This window comes from Oryctolagus cuniculus, chromosome 5 (genome assembly GCF_051225735.1).
Source record: "Oryctolagus cuniculus isolate XC-2025 breed Fujian yellow rabbit chromosome 5, ASM5122573v1, whole genome shotgun sequence".
Lineage (NCBI taxonomy): Eukaryota > Metazoa > Chordata > Mammalia > Lagomorpha > Leporidae > Oryctolagus > Oryctolagus cuniculus.
Genome location: NC_142871.1, coordinates 96,606,367 through 96,623,288, shown reverse-complemented (window position 1 = coordinate 96,623,288; position 16,922 = coordinate 96,606,367). Strand labels below are relative to the sequence as shown.

The 16,922-nt window shown below is 36.6% G+C and overlaps 1 protein-coding gene across 8 annotated transcripts in view; it reads left to right on the top strand.

The window, feature by feature from the left end:
* SENP6 (SUMO specific peptidase 6) overlaps nucleotides 1-16,922 on the top strand; it is a 139,631-nt gene that overhangs the window by 104,772 nt on the left and 17,937 nt on the right. For 7 of the 8 annotated variants that reach the window (XM_070073877.2, XM_051855513.3, XM_089333000.1 and 4 more), the window contains 7 exons: nucleotides 728-898; nucleotides 6,177-6,210; nucleotides 6,587-6,781; nucleotides 7,709-7,935; nucleotides 9,536-9,645; nucleotides 9,765-9,881; nucleotides 14,347-14,466. In XM_070073877.2, the coding sequence (XP_069929978.1) occupies nucleotides 728-898; nucleotides 6,177-6,210; nucleotides 6,587-6,781; nucleotides 7,709-7,935; nucleotides 9,536-9,645; nucleotides 9,765-9,881; nucleotides 14,347-14,466 (974 nt within the window). Of the gene's footprint in view, nucleotides 1-727; nucleotides 899-6,176; nucleotides 6,211-6,586; nucleotides 6,782-7,708; nucleotides 7,936-9,535; nucleotides 9,646-9,764; nucleotides 9,886-14,346; nucleotides 14,467-16,922 lie in introns of those variants that run through there. The other variant, XM_089333002.1, reaches the window with a different exon arrangement.

The following is a 16,922-nucleotide window of genomic DNA, read 5'->3' as shown; positions in this document are numbered from 1 at the left end:
TATTATAGATTCAGCTGGAATAGCTCCTAAATTTACTTTTTATTAGCTAAATATCTCCCATTTGAAGGAATAATTTTAAAGCTTAGAAAAACTCAAGAACTTTAAATCTAGAAGATTCTGTCAATAATATTGAAAAATATTCACAGCAAATATGTCAGAAAAGAAGCCTGAAAAGTTTGCAAAATCATATATGTACAACAGTCCTATATCATGATCATATTTTGTGGAGGTATGTATTTTTTCATATGACATAGATCATGGAAATGTCTCTAGAAGGATAATGAGAATAGTGCCTATCTCAATGCAGTGAACTTTTTTTCTCTTAGTTTGTACCAAGATCATCTTTTATTCTGATGATAATGATAAAGTTACTAGGGATTGAGAATTCCTAACTAAAATACAAAATGCATCAGAATCCAAAACTTTTTAGCATTGAAATATGAAAAGTTTTAGATTTTGGAGTATTTTGATTTTTCAGATTAGGAATGCTCAACCACCAAAGTCAATGCAAATATTGTGAAAAACTCTAAAATCTAAAACATTTCTGGTTCCAAGCATTGCAGATAAGGGATACTCAACCTATATATGAAAACCATAATTTCTATTTAACATTGTTGAAGGAAGATCATTTTTATGTTGTGATAATTACAGTTTATATATCGGATTGTTTCCATATGTGTACTTTGCACCCTTGTTTACTAAGTGAAATGTTTCTTGTCCTTTTCAGTTTGGCAATTCTATTATCAATACACCTCTAAAACGCCGTAAAGTGGTTTCTCAAGAAACTTCAGTTAATTCTGTATCTTTAAGCTGCCAAAGTTCCTTTGACAGTGTCATTTTAAACTGTCGAAGTATACGAGTAGGAACAATCTTCCGGCTACTAATAGAGCCTGTAATTGTAAGTACATTCTTCAGCTTATTACTGCACAAAATACAAGATTCAAAGCTCTATTTCTATAGCTAATACGTGATTTTTTAAAATTTGTAGGTTAAAATATGTGAGTTTATAGAATATAAAAGTTATTTCAAGGTTTCAGATTTCTTTAAGACTATAAATTGTATTGCCTCGGCCGGTGCCGCGGCTCACTAGGCTAATCCTCTGCTTTGCGGCGGCGGCACACCAGGTTCTAGTCCCGGTTGGGGCGCCGGATTCTGTCCCAGTTGCCCCTCCTCCAGGCCAGCTGTCTGCTGTGGCCAGGGAGTGCAGTGGAGGATGGCCCAAGTACTTGGGCCCTGCACCCCATGGGAGACCAGGAGAAGCACCTGGCTCCTGCCATTGGATCAGCGCGGTACGCTGACCGCAGTGCACCGGCCGCGGTGGCCATTGGAGGGTGAACCAACGGCAAAAGGAGGACCTTTCTCTCTGTCTCTCTCACTGTCCACTCTGCCTGTCAAAAAAAAAAAATAATAATAATAATAAGTAAATTGTATTGCCTCACCATCAGAAATAAGTGGATAAAATTTTATCTTAGTGTAATGTCTGAAAGTTATGGCATATTGTCATACCAGCTTAGTGTTGAAAAGAGTTTATTAACAAATTATAGTGAGAGAGAGAATTCAAGTGCTTTAGGATTTGCTAAAATTTTTTTGTGGCATTAAGCCCCTTAGAAATAGATTGCTGAACTGTAGTGGCCACCCCAGAGGCATTGTACTTTTTTAGACTAGTTCAGTGTCCGTGATGGCCAAAGGACTTTCTGAAACTTGTCCTGTCTACTTACTATTTTACTACCACCAATTCAAGTGTTTTTCAGTTGAAATTTTAATACAATCTCCTTGAATAGCTTTCTTAGTCATCAGAAGTCATCCTAATGTGTTCTAAACATTGTTGGTAGGTTAATCTTCCTGAAACACTATACATTTTCTGTAAGATTTTATCTTTTGATACTTGAACTTAGTGCCCCTGACCTTTTGCTTCTAACTCTTTGAAAAACCCTGTCTTCTTAACAAGACACAAAATCACAGCATGAACGTTTAAAAGTAGTTTTATTATTTAAATTATGATACAGTAAGATTTTAAAAATTCTACAAATACAGATTAGTTTATAAGAGCAAATGTGATGTGGACTTGTTTTTTTTTTTAAAGATTTGTTTATTTTGAAAGACAGAGTTACAGAGAGGCAGAGGCATAGAGAGAAACACAGACAGACAGACGGAGGGAGGGAAGGAGAGGGAGAGAGGTCTTCCATCCATTGGTTCACTCCCAAAATGGCTGTAGCAATCAGAGCTGGGCCTATCCAAAGCCAGGAGCCAGGAGCTTTTTCCGGTCTCCCATGCGAGTACAGGGGCCCAAGGATGTGGGCCATCTTCTACTGCTTTCTCAAGCCGTAGCAGAGAGCTGGATCAGAAGTGGGGCAATCAGGACTCAAACTGGGGCCCATATGAGATGCCAGCACTGCAGGTGGCAGCCTTACCCGCTACACCACAACGCTAGCCCCATTACTTGATTTCTTAGCTGAGGAAAGCTTTATGGGAAACCAGTAATTTTTCTTTTCCATTAAGATACTCCCAAATTCTCAGGATTTGAAAAACTTAACAGTTTCTGAAGTACCCAGAAATTTAGATGAAATTATGTATGGAGTATCTACCCTTTGTTGTTCAATAACATTGTAACATATATTGTTGTTTTCAGGGATTTATGAAACTTATTAGTTAGCTTTTTGTTACTTTAACTAAAATACCTGAAGAAGCCACTTAAGAAGGAAGAAGGTTTATTTCAGCTTATAGTTTGGAGGTGGGCAGTTCACTTTCCAAGATCAAGTGATCCTATTGTCTGGCATCTGAAGAGGGTAGTGGATGGTGAAATGCTTGTGGCGAGAGGATCACTTGGTAAGCCAGGGAGCAGTAAGAGACAGGAAGCACGCTGAGATTATACAACCAACCCTTTCTTGAGGAACTTACCTTCCAAAGGTAGTCACCAGTGACCAAAAGACCTCTCATTGGGCCCACTTCCTGGATGACATACTTGGATAGTCTCAACCCTAATCCATCAAACATTAATGTAAGACTTTGGAATTTAAATGTCTACACGAGTTTGTATGTTTTGTTGCAACACTTCTTAATACAGATTATTTTCCTAGTTTCTTACAGTTCAGAGAGATATCATCCTATGTCACTTTGTACCTCAGAAATTTCCAGGAGTACTCTATAGGTTTTATAACTTTCTCTGACATTAAGACCATTACTTGCATCTTCAGTATGATTAGCTTTTTTCTAGTGTTCAGGACATTGAATTGAAAGTTGGTGTATTTAGCCTCAAACCTGTCAAAAACTACTTTGAAATTTCATTGTTTCTTCCCAGAAAAGTTACAGGTTATGCAGTATAGTGAAGTAAAACTAACTTTGTAAATTTAGTTGAAAAATAAAAGATAATACGTGTATTGCAAAATGTGTTGATATACTCTGTATCTTTTAAATTAAAATACTAAATGAAATTTTTGAGCCAAAACTGTAACTTGGATATTTGCCATATGGTGTTAACCTTTCCTGTAGCATGTGGGTTTTCCCAAAAGACATTCTTTATTGAATTGTAATGAATCGATAATTTTTATTAGTGTAATTAAAAAGATGATTTGATATCTTTCTCTTGAGGTTAACTTCTTTATGTTTTATTACGAAATGGCTTATTTGCAAAATTATGATTAATTTGACAGATCATAAATTGAGGCCAAACCTCAAATTCAATCATGGAAAATTTAATCTTTTAAATTCACTCAGTGATAGAATTGGCACTGTCTTGAAGTGCAATTTTATTTAAAAGTGAATACTGGGTGGGTATTTTAACAGAGCTGATTAAGCCCCAGTTGGGAACCAGAGTTCCTTGTTTGAGTTCCTAGAGTTCCTTGTTTGAGTTCTAGCTACTCTGCTCTACAGTCCAGCTGTAGAGTTAATTCTATCAGGAGGGAGGCAGCCAATGATGACCCAAAGTACTTGAATCCTGCCACCCAAGTAAGAGACCCCAGTGGAGTTACTAGCTCCTGGCTTTGGCTTGGCCTAGCCTTGCTGATGGAGAGTGAACCAGGAATGGAAAATTCTGTCTCTGCCTTTCAAAAAAGAAAAAAAGTGAATATTTTTATTAAAAAGTAAAATGAGAGTGTGCATTTGTTACAGCAGTTTTAGGATGCTGTTTGGGACACCCACATGCATATCAAATTGTCTAGGTTTGAGTCCTGATTCTGCTTTGAGTCCTAGCTTCTTGCTCATGAGCACTGTGGAAACAGCAGATGGTGGCTGTCCCTGTCACCTACAAGAGAGACACAGATTGAGTTCTGGGCTCCCTCAGTCTTTTGCAGCACTAACTAGTTGTTGCAGGCATTTGGACATGAACCAGCAGATAAAAGATTATATCTTTGCCTTTTAATTTTTTTTAATGTAAAATGGCTTACATGATTAGGAGTATCATGTATGCCCACATATAAAAAAAGCCTTTTTTATGAGATAAAATTCAGTATTTTTAGTCCATTTAATTTCAGAAACTTTTTGAGGTGTTACTGAAATATCCCACTGTCTACTTGTAATGTTTGTATATAATTTAGTTACACACAAAATTTTTAAGTGACATAAATATTTAAGCATATTTTTCAGTTGCTTCATCTTATGCAGCAATTTTGTTTTGCTGATGCTTTATGTTGTCATTATTGCTTATGTCATCACTGCTGTCAATTTTGGAGTCATCTAACATATTTTTCTAAAGCATACTTATGTAACTTCAGCTTCTCTATATGGTGGAATGTTTCCCAAGCCACAGGTACCCATTCTTGTCCCCAGATAATGTTTTATTTTCCAGTGAAACCAGTATCATTAAATTCAAATGCAGTTTTTAGAAGGTATATTGAATGACATTTGTAGACTTTGAATTTGTTGTAGTGATTCCTAAATTTATATTTCCTTACGTTGTTTTATTATATGATGAAAATTTTCAAACATGAAGTATCGAAGGAATTTTACAGTGAACATTCAGATACTTTACAGCTAAGTTCCACCATTAACATTTTACTAGCTTTTTATTTATGTGTTCATCTATATTAATCCACTTTATTTTTTTAATTCAAGTCAACATACTTGCCTCCTTGTTTGGTTCTTTTAACTTCTATAAGTAGGCAAAATTCAGTTTGCATCAAGCTTAATGAATGTATCTTCTCTACATTGGAATAATTGGCTAAAGCCATTAAGCAAAAGATTAGGAACAAGGTCATCACAACTTTCCAGTATCTTTCCACAGACTTTTAATTGAAAAGGGAAAATATGTATCTTTGTAATGGAAAAACATGACAGTAACTGCTTCAGCCAGGTAATTGAGCTGCTTCAATAGTAGGACAACCAGGCATGATGTGCATTTTGTGTGATACAGTGGGAGGGATCAGCACATCTTCAATGTGCTGTTTTTCCTAGAAATATGGAAACTAATTTTTAAAGCAAAGAAACAAATCTAGGACATTACATGTTTTGCAGAATTGAGCTTCGATTTCTAGGAGGGCATTTCATGAAGAACAGTAGGAGGCAGGTTTCTGATCTAACCCGTATTAGACAGAGATTAATATAACCTTGACATAATCATGGAGTGGGAAAAAGTTGAAACAGGGATAAAGGGCGATTTTGAGCAGTTAGGAAAATTTTGAGTGTGAACTTTATGTGAAGAAATAATCTTGACTTCTTAAGTGTGCCAATGATATACTGGTTATATAGGAGAATGTCTTTGTTTCTAAGAATTATGAAGGATTTGAGACTGAAATGTTATACATTTGCTCCTGCTTTATGATAGTTTAATAAAAGGGACATGAGAATATACAGAAAGATTGATAGGTAGTAGATGTCAGAAGGTGTTAACAGTGAATCTAGGTAAGGAATACTCATGTTCCTTAGGATAGTATATTAAATTTTCTATGTTTAAAGAGATAAAACAGTAATATAAGAAAAGTTATGAATGCTTGAATAAAATAGATAAACTTGGCTTTCTGAGAGATTGTTTTAGAGATACTTCATCTTAACATGTTTATATTTAAGCATATAGAAGATGGCTCAGTTTCTCTTTCTCTGTAGCCTTAAGGTTCAAATGATAGATCATTTAGGGTACATGTATTAATTTATAATTATAATAATTTATATAGCAATAATATAATTTATAATTTATATAGCAGTTTATAATTCTATAGTCAGTACTAATTTATCTTATTTTTTAGTTTTGTTTAGATTTTATCAAGATACATCTAGACGGTAAGCTATTTTATATCTTTGCTGAATAAAATGTTACCTATGTTAAAGCATTTTGCATGAATAAAAGATTAAGTAATATTAGTAAAATTTATTAAGAGTTATTTTATACATAAATCTCCTTAACAAAGGCATATGTCTTCTTGTGGTTTCATACTGTAACATCTAAAGCCTAACTTTTTAGAGCCTGCTTTTTCATTTGGAAAAAAACATAAAAGCTTGTTTAAGATAGTTCAAAAGATTTTTCTTCATTTCCTACAAGATTTACTATTTACAGAGCATAGCAAAATATGCTTAACTTCAAACTTGTATTTCCTCCATTCATTATTTTGCTGTCTTAAGAATTGATCCCTTTCCATTTCTATTTGTTTTCCTCCAGAACCGGAAAGTGATCCTATAGAGATTATTTTAAATACCTCTGATCTAACAAAATGTGAATGGTGTAATGTCCGGAAATTACCAGTAGTGTTTCTTCAGGCAACACCAGCAGTTTATCAAAAGCTGAGCATGCAGCTGCAAATGAATAAGGAGGATAAAGTTTGGAATGACTGTAAAGGAATAAATAAACTAACAAGTAAGTTATGTAGGACAGATTATAACAATACATATAATCTGTTGAATTTTAATATGTGAGTCTGCTTTGATACAGGCCTTGGATGTATTGCTTCTAACTTGTAAGATAGATCTTATTTCCTGCATTTTACAGATACTTAAAAGTCCGCAGATAGTGGAAGGGCTAAAACCCAGATTTACCCATTTGAAAAATTTTCAAGATGAGTTAAACCTCAATAGGTCTGTACTGTTTATCACTGTGAAATCTGAGTAAAATGAATTTTTTTTAACTGATAGAAATGCTAGGTATAAACCAACCATATAAATCTGGAATCCTTGAAAATTGACTTGAATAGGAAGTTTTTAAGTTCATAGAATGGATCTCCATCCTTTACAGTAAATAGATGTGGTCCTCAAGCTTGTTTCCCTTCAGCTCTTAACATGTGGCATGGCATGACTGTTTATAAAATAAGTACATTTCAGCAGTAATTGCTGCTTTAGCTTAATGATGAATAAATATTAGCTGTAAAAGTTGGCACATTGCTAAATACTGGTTTTGCAGAAAAATTACCTAGAGAGCACCAATTTGCTTGACAGTTTCCTATTTGTGGTTGACAAAAATGTTAACCAATATATATTTAAGACTAAGTAGATTTGGATCCTACTAGTTGAAGTCCATTAGTTGCATCCATGAATAGGCTTGTTGTTGAGCTGCTGCTAGAGTAATATGTCTTGCTACCCTTCTCTTAATAACATACGTGACCTTGTCAGGTAACACTCACAGGTCTTCATTCCAGAATTTATTTTATATCCACTTTATTCCAAATGTAAAATAAATGTAAATTTATTCCAGGATTTTCCGAGATCTTGGAAATAATTAGTTGTTAAAATGATTTATTGACTTATTTTGTTCTTTTAGACTTAACAGTCATATTTTATTTCTTTACAGATTTGGAAGAGCAATATATAATTTTAATTTTTCAAAATGGCCTTGATCCTCAGGCAAATATGATATTTGAAAGTATCATTTCTGACATTGGTGTAAAGAATAATGTTTCCAATTTTTTTGCAAAAATTCCCTTTGAAGAAGCCAATAGTAGACTTGTTGCCTGCACTAGAACCTATGAAGAAAGTGTCAAAGGAAGTTCTGTGCAAAAAGAAAACAAAATTAAAACTGTAATTATGTTTTTAAAATTTTAAAATTTTAAATGTCTTACTGGTAATGTCACTCATTTTGGTGTTAGATTTTTTAAAATTTCATTTCAGAATTGTTTGCTTGTTATATGTGGTTTATCATCAAATTATTAATGGTGGGTGGATGACTTGTGACACACCAGTACTTGATACAGATCTCAGAAGCACTTTTAGTTTCTCTCCACATTATTGTTCCTTTCCTCTTTTTGTTTTAAAGATTTATTTATTTATTTATTTGAAAGACAGAGAGAGAGAGAGAGGTTTTCCATCCACTGCTTCTCTCCCTGCAATGGCTGGAGCTGCGCCAATCTGAAGCCAGGAGCTTTTTCCGAGTCTCCCACGTGGGTGCATGGACCCAAGGACTTGGGCCATTTTCCACTGTTTTCCCAGGCCATAGCAGAGAGCTGGATAGGAAGTGAAGCAGCGAGGCCTCAAACTGGCATCCATATGAGATGCTGGCACTGCAGGTGGTGGCTTTATCTGCTAAGACACAGTACTGGCCCTCCTTTTTATTTCGTCTTTTTTTCATTATACCCACCTCCCAGCATATATACATATACTGCTATATTCAGATTGATTGTTACTTCATGTCTTAGGTTTGCAGGAGCTTTCGTCTTCGATGTATTTTTGTACATTTATGTGTAACATATATACAGTTTGAATATTTAGGAATTAAAGAATACAGTTGTCCTTATTATCTAAATTCATAACCAGTTCTAGAGTAACTACTTATGTACTTAGGAAACTCTGAAGCCACCTGAACCAGAAGCCATCATACTGCTGTAGCATGTATTATGTGTGATAAACGTTAAATAATACAAATATAACTACATAATACAAGATAATACAAAAATAACTACAGCAACTGAATTTTGTTGGCTTAATTAATTAGAAACAAATATTTTAACCTGTATAAAATTAGAAAATATGGTATCCAAGGTACTCTTACTGATGCCTCATCAGAAAAGAGCTATTCTCACAGTGGATTGGTAACAAAGCAGGAGGAACAATCATTCTCCTTGTTTTGCGGAGTTAGCTACAAGAATAATGCCAGTGGAAGAAAAGAGTAGCAGAAGCCCTAAGGGCAGATAGGATGGACACAGATTTCAACAGAAGGCTCTTCCCTTTGAGGACCTACATTTCATTTAGCTCTGTATAAGGCTTTGAAGGTCATTGAAGTGTATTCCATGAACCTCTACCCTTAACATGTTACATATTGCCTAGCCATCAAACATAGGTAGACTTCTACTGAAAGAAAAAAAAAAAAACATTTTATTTCTTAAAAAGCTTCTTTGAATCTTACTAACATCTAATATAATGTGGATAATGAAAATTTTATAGAAATAATATACTGGAAAACTGTAACTAAATTGGGAGGGTATCATTGTCTACCAGGTATAGATAAAAAGAAAGTGGCTGCTAGCTTTGTCTGCTGTTTGTTTTTAATTATAAATAACATGCATACTTTTTAAATTCCTATTTTTAATCCTTTTTAAATTGAGAAACATTCTTGCCTTATGCTTGTTCTATTGAAAATTTTCTCAACTAACTTTCTCAACTGATCATTTAATTTACTTACCAGGTGTCCTTTGAATCTAAAATACAACTTAGAAACAAGCAGGAATTCCAGTTTTTTGATGATGAGGAGGAAACTGGAGAGAACCACACTATATTTATTGGTCCTGTAGAAAAGTAAGGGAATTCCTTTGCATTTGTAATGCTCTTAAATTTGTTATTTCATTTACCTGTATCTACATAGGTGGATATACATTCGGATTTATTTGCTTGTTTTTTGTTTTGTTTTGTTACAGATTGATAGTATATCCACCACCTCCAGCTAAAGGAGGCATCTCTGTTACTAATGAAGACCTACACTGTCTAAGTGAAGGAGAATTTTTAAATGATGTTATTATAGACTTTTATTTGAAGTAAGTCAATTTTCTACCAATTTTGTAGCAAAAGTCCAACATTCTATCACAGCGCATATCTTTGTTTCCTAGAGTTAAACCTAGTTTTAGTGTCATCACTGCCATTTACTATGTGACATTGGGGAAGTTATTTAATATGTCTCTATTTGTGTTTCCATAGTCTGAAAATGAGGATAATATCTGAAAGAGTTGTGAGAATTAAATGATATACAACACATGTCAAGCAGTGGGAAAAACACATGATAAGTTAAAAAAGAAAGGCAACAGATAGTAGTTTATCACGTTATTTTTTTTAAAGAATATATTGATTTCAAAGGTGTAATTACAGAGAGAGAAGGTAAGACAGAGAAATGTGTTCACTGCCAATGCAACAGCAAGAACTAGGCCAGGCCAAAGCCAGGAGCTAGAAGCCACGGTCTCCCATGTGGGTGCAGGGACCCAGGGCCTTGGGCAATCTTCCACTGTGTTACCAGGTGCATTAGCAGGAAGCTGGAGCAGAAGTGAAGCTGCTGAGACATGAACTAGCACCCACTGGGGATACCTGCATTGCAGATGGCAGCTTTAACAAATGCACCACAGCACCAGCCCCTTTTCATGTTATAATAGTTGAAGCCTTTAGAAAAATACTACCTAGGCTAGGTCGTAATTTGTTGGACAAATACAAAAGTGTGGGTTAACCCGTTTCCTTTGGTAAATGTTCACCAAGTGTCAGTTGTGTGTGAGAAGTTTATAATCTTATAGGGAACACAAATACAGGATTAAAGCAGTGATGGAAGCATTAACATGGTATAGACAAAGCAAATGAAAGAGTGCTTTATTTCTCTTTGGTAGTTTGAAGATCTGAGTGACCAGGAAGCTTTTCTGGAAGAGCTTATATCATGACTCGGTATTCATGTTTATACACCTACATACAGTGTGTTCATACATGCATATGTTTGAATTTGCATTGTAGAAGTCTAGATGGAAGATTATATTAGGAGTGGAATTAAGGCATTTTAGTTTGGAGAGAAGAGTAAATGATGTTTTATGATGTAGAGTTGTTTGGGATATATAATTAGCAGGACTCTCAGACTGACTAAATTAAAAAGGGAAAAAATGAGTGCCCAATAATTCTTAGTGTTTTTGTTTATAACACCTGCTAAATAATATTGGTACTTACTGAAATAGTGAGTGTAGGAGCAGAACAGGTATCTATGATAGAACAAAAGGCGCACAGTGCCAATGAGCAACTGAATGTATGGTTCTAGTGGTTGGTTGAGTTCTGCTCTAGAGATCCATTGGAAGCTTTACCTTTTAAGAAAGTGGTTGTTTAATTATGATAATGAAATTGATCTAGGTAGGAATTTAGACAGAAAAAAAGCTATACGAACACTGCAGAGTAGGTTGTAGAAGGTTAAGAATAAAAAGACTCCTATGAATTTCTGGAAGTATTTGAGAGACATGAAGGTAAATTCAGAGAGTAATGTCATGGTAATCCAAGGGAAGTTGAAAACTTTGAAGATGCTCTTAATAACAGTGTAGCAGAGGTCAAAGGTGGATAAGGGCTTAAATAATTTTGATGTCACAATGACTCTACAGTAAAATACAGAGCCTGGACTTTCACTCTGGTCCCTAAAGATAAAAAAGTCACCCATCTGCTTGATGTTGTCAGTGGAGTCCTATTGGGAATCCTTCCACTCTAACCCATCACTAGCAAGGAACCCTCATGGTTTCAGTACCAATACAGATTTAGTAGAGAAAACCTGGATTTCCATACCTATGTGGCAGGAATGAGGTGGCAGCCAACTTTACTCCTTGAAATGTGGTAATAGGCCGGTGCTGCAGCTCACTAGGCTAATCCTCCGCCTGTGGCACTGGCACCCCGGGTTCTAGTCCCGGTTGGGGTGCTGGATTCTGTCCCGGTTGCTCCTCTTCCAGGCCAGCTCTCTGCTGTGGCCTGGGAAGGCAGTGGAGGATGGCCCAAGTGCTTGGGCCCTGCACCCGCATTGGAGACCTGGCTCCTGGCTTCGGATCAGCGCAGTGCGCCAGCCGCAGCGCGCCAGCTGCAGCAGCCATTGAGGGTGAACCAATGGAAGGAAGACCTTTGTCTCTCTCTCTCTCTAACTCTGCCTGTCCAAAAAAAAAAAAAAAAAAAAAAGGTGGTAATAGAGAAATCTTGCTAAAATACATGAATTAAATAAGATCCGGACTTATAATATTCAACATGGCCTAATTTCAGTAGAGAAATCATTTGTCTCATCAAGAGTCAGAAAAATCAGTAGCTTCCAACACCAAGAAGACAAAACTGTCAGAATTATCTTGACAAAGATGTTAAAAGTATCCATCATAAAAAACTGTACTGAATGCAGTGATCATATATGAAACAAATGAAAATATGGTGAAATGTAAAGAAGAAACAGATGGGAATTGTAGGACTAAAAATACAAAACCATTAAAAAAAAGTATACATGGGCTTAATAGGAAAATGGAGAGGACAGAGGAAAAAAATTAGTGTACTGTCTACAAGAATGTCCTCTCAGTAACTAATTTCAAAGATACTGATAAACTTAGATTGGAAGGAAAACAGTGAGTCAAGAGAGATACAAATCAAAACAAGGAAGTAGAAAATATATTGATACCTGTATATAAAATTCTGGCTGAAGAAATTTGTAGGGATAGAAAGAACATTATATAATGCTAAGTAGTGATATGCCACAAGAAAAAAGCTAACTATCCTAATTGTTTATGGACCATGTAACAGCTGTAACGTGTGAAGAAAAAACTAATAGACCTGACCTGAAAAGAGAAAACAGCTATAATTGGATCTTTCAATACTCCTCTCAATAATTTATAAAACAACTAAAAAGAAAATTAATAAGGCTGGCACTATAGCTTAGGCAAAGCTGCCACCTGTGATGCTAGCATCCCAGCTAATGTGGCCTGGGAAAACAGCCACATGTTTGGTCTAAGTGCTTGGGCCCCTGCACCCACACGGGAGACCCAGAAGAAGCTTCTGGTCCTAGCTTTGGATCTGGTGGCCATTGCAGCCATTTAGGGGAGTGAAACAGCAGGTAGAAGCACTCTTGCACTCTTGCTCTTTCTCTGACTCTGCCTTTCAAATAAATAAATAAATAAATCTTTTTTTAAAAAAATAACAAAGGCATAGAAGAACTCAATAATACCATCAACCAACAGAATAAGCTCAGCATCAGGAAATAATTTAGAAATATTCTTCAGAAAGTTCCTTGCTGGTGGGATGGGTGGCAAGGTTAGCAGGCATTTGACTTGGCAGTTAAACACGTAATAAAATGCCTGCATTCTTAATCAGAGTTGCATGGGAATAATGCCTGGCTCTGGCTGCAGCTCCTGACTTCAATTTCATGTGGATCCAGAATCTGGGAATCAGCAGTGATGGCTCAAGTCACCCACATGGGAGACCTAGATTGAGTTTCCAGCTCCAGTCTTCAGCTCAGTCCAGTGCCAGCCATCAGCAGGTTTTTGGGAGTGAACCAGCAGAAGGGAGTACATGTTTTCTGGGTCTCTGTGTCTCTGCCTCTCAAAGAAATAAAAATCCTTTTTTTAAAAAAAAATTACTTATCTACTTGAAAGTCAGAGTTTACACAGAGAGTGAAGGAGAGGCAGATTGAGAGAGAGAAGTCTTGCATCCACTGGTTCACTCTCGAAATGGCTGCAATGGTTGGAGCTGCACCAATCCAAAGCCAGGAGCCAGGAGCTTCTTCCAGGTCTCCCACGTGAGTGCAGGGTCCCAAGAACTTGGGCCATCTTCCACTGCTTTCTCAGGCCATAGCAGAGAGCTGGGTCAGAAGTGCAGCAGCTGGAACTCAAACTGGCGCCCATATAGGATGCCGGCACTGCAGGCCATGGCCTTAACCTGCTGTACCACAGCGCCAGCCACTGCCCTTGTTTTAAAACATTCATCTTTGAAATCGTAATTGTTTTGAAATTGTTATTTGAAAGGCAGATTGAGAGAGCCAGTGAGTGAGGAAGCTGTTTCATATGCTAGCTTACTGCCCAAATGCCCACAATAGTCAGGCTTGGGCCAGTCTGCAGCGGGAGCTTAGAACTTAATCCAGGTCTCCCAAGAGGATGGCACGGGCCCCAAATATTTGAGCCATCACCTGCTGTCTCCTTGAGTGTACATTGACAGGAAGCTAGAAATGGTAGCAGAGTCAGCAATCAAACCTAGGCACTTTAATAAGAGATATAGGCATCCCAAGGAGTGTTTTAATCACTGCTCTAAATGCCCACCCCTCAAGTCATAAATTCAATCTCAGTTATCACTTTTCATTTCCTGAAGCTAATCTAATCTGGTGATCATCATTATTTGGAATATGAATAAAATTTTACCTACAATTTCTTTGATTTCAAAGGAATAGCAATGAATGTTTATTTGTTATTTGATCACTCCTAACTTTTTAAAATGAAGTGAACTGTTACATTCATTATTTTGGGATTTTTTTAATAGATATTTGGTGCTTGAAAAACTCAAGAAAGAAGAAGCTGATCGAATTCATATATTTAGTTCTTTTTTCTATAAACGCCTTAATCAGAGGGAGAGGAGAAATCATGAAACAACCAATTTGTCGTAAGTCAACTTTAAAAATATTTAACAAATTGTTAACTCACTCAGTTTAGCTGTGTAACAGCACTGGTACACTTATATAGACAAATGCTGCTAGCAAAATCTGAGGGTGTTCAAGGCCAAGTCCCTTATGAATGATGCACTATTTGTATATAACCTAGTAACATTTTCTCATATACTTCAGATCATCTCTAAATTATACTATCTAATGCAATGTAAAACGTTATAATAGTTGTTGTTCTGTACTGTTTAGGAGATAATGACAAGAAAAAAGTTGGTACACATGCAGTTTTTGTTTTGGTTTGGTTTTTGGTTTTTTACAAATATTTTCTATCTTTAGTTGACCATGGATGCAGAATGGAACCCATAAGGAGGACCAGTAGAATTTGAGAAAACAAACACAAATCTCTGCAATTCACTTTTTTTTTTTTTTTTTTTTTTTTTTTTAATTCTGCAATGAGGAAGGAAGCATACGAAATCAGTGAGGGTTCATTTTCATTCTTCACAAGTTTATTTATTCAGCTGCCTGTGCTCTAGTTTGGAAGTGTAATTTAAAAAAAAAAAAAAAAACTTACTTATTTGAAAGACAGAGTTACAGAGAGAGGTAGAGACAGAGAGAGTGGTCTTCCATCCGCTGGTTCACTCTCCAGGTGGCCACATCGGCCAAAGCTGCGCCAGGAGCCGGGAGCTTCTTCTGAGTCTCCCACATGGGTGCAGGGGCCCAAGGACTTGGGCCATCTTCTACTGCTTCCCCAGGCCACAGCAGAGAGCTGATTTGGAAGAGGAGCAGCCCGGACTAGAACTGGCACCCATATGGGATTTCGGCGCTTTAGGCCAGGGCTTGAACCTGCTGCGCCACAACGCCAGACCCTTTTGGAAGTATAATTTTTTAAATTTTTTATTTGTTGTGAGATAACATCATTTCATTCTATTACCTGTTTGCAAAGTTAATATAATTCAAAATACTCTTTTTTTAAGATTTATTTATTTATTTGAAAGTCAGAGTTACACAGAGAGAGAAAAGGCGGAGAGAGAGATGGGTGTCTTCCATCCGATGATTAAATCCCCATTTGGCCACGACGGCCGGAACGGTGCCAATCTGAAGCCAGGAGCTTCTTCTGGGTCTCCCACGTAGGTGCAGGGGCCCAAGGCATTGGGGCCGTCTTCTACTGCTTTCCCAGGCCATAGCAGAAAGCTGAATCAGAAGTGGGAGCAGCCGGGTCTTGAACAGGCGCCCACATGGGATGCCAGCACTTCATGCCAGGGCGTTAACCTGCTGCACTACAGCACCAGCCCCTCAAATATTGTAATACCTCCAAGTTACCTGGAATTCATCTGTGTTCCTGGTCTAATATCTGGAACAGTATTTTCTAAATCTGACAAATAGTTCTTATTTTTTTAAATAAAACAACTTATATTCTGTTTTACCCTAGATGTTTGATCCTTAATATCTAAGAGAGAATCCTGTGAATATGTACTTTTAATAGCTTTTTGAATGGTTCTTCTCAGATAAGAAAGTATGGAATTACTCCAAGAAGTTCATGAAAAATACAATTAGAAGATAAATTTCTTTTGCAACAACAAAAAATCTTTGAAACCTGTGAATACTTGGGTCTACCAAACAGCTCATGGAAAATGTTTGCTATGAAAAAACTATGTGTAGATTTCAAATACTTTTGTACCAAAAGAAACTTTTATTTCATTTTGAAGTATCCTTGTGGTATTCTCCATCCTAGGCCTGAGTTACTTTGTTTATAGTTCCTATCCATGTAGTATCATAACTACTGTTTAAATTTTAAGTTGATGGCTGCTGTGCATAATATATTTTATACTGCTTCAGCAGTTTCCAATTTTTGTATCTTGATAATAGTTGATAATAGTCAACTTGATTTTGACCAGTGTTTGTAGTCTATCCTGCCTCATCTGCCATCAGATAATGTTTGCTTTTGCTGTTCTTTTTTTCTCAGTTATCCTAAATCATACTCTGCTATACTTCTCAGTATGATTTCTTTTTTTGTGTTTTTAAGATTTATTTTTTTGAAAGTCGGAGTTACACAGAGAGTGGAGAGGCAGAGAGAGAGAGAGAGGTCTTCCATCCATCCACTGGTTCACTCTCAAAATGGTTGCAGCGGTTGGAGCTGCACTAATCCGAAGCCAGGAGCCAGGAGCTTCTTCCGGGTCTCCCACGTGGGTGCAGGGTCCCAAGAACTTGGGCCATCTTCCACTGCCTTTTCAGTCCACAGCAGAGAGCTGAATCAGAAGTGGAGCAGGCAGGACTTGAATCAGCACCCATTTGGGATTCTGGCATTGCAAGTGGCGGCTTAACCTGCTATGCCACAGTGCCAGCCCCTCTCAGTATGATTTCTATATCAATTCTATAGCTATAAAAAGAGTAAGAAAGAAGGAGGACAAACATTGGAATGCACGTGATAATATAGCAGGAATTAAGTAATCTGTTT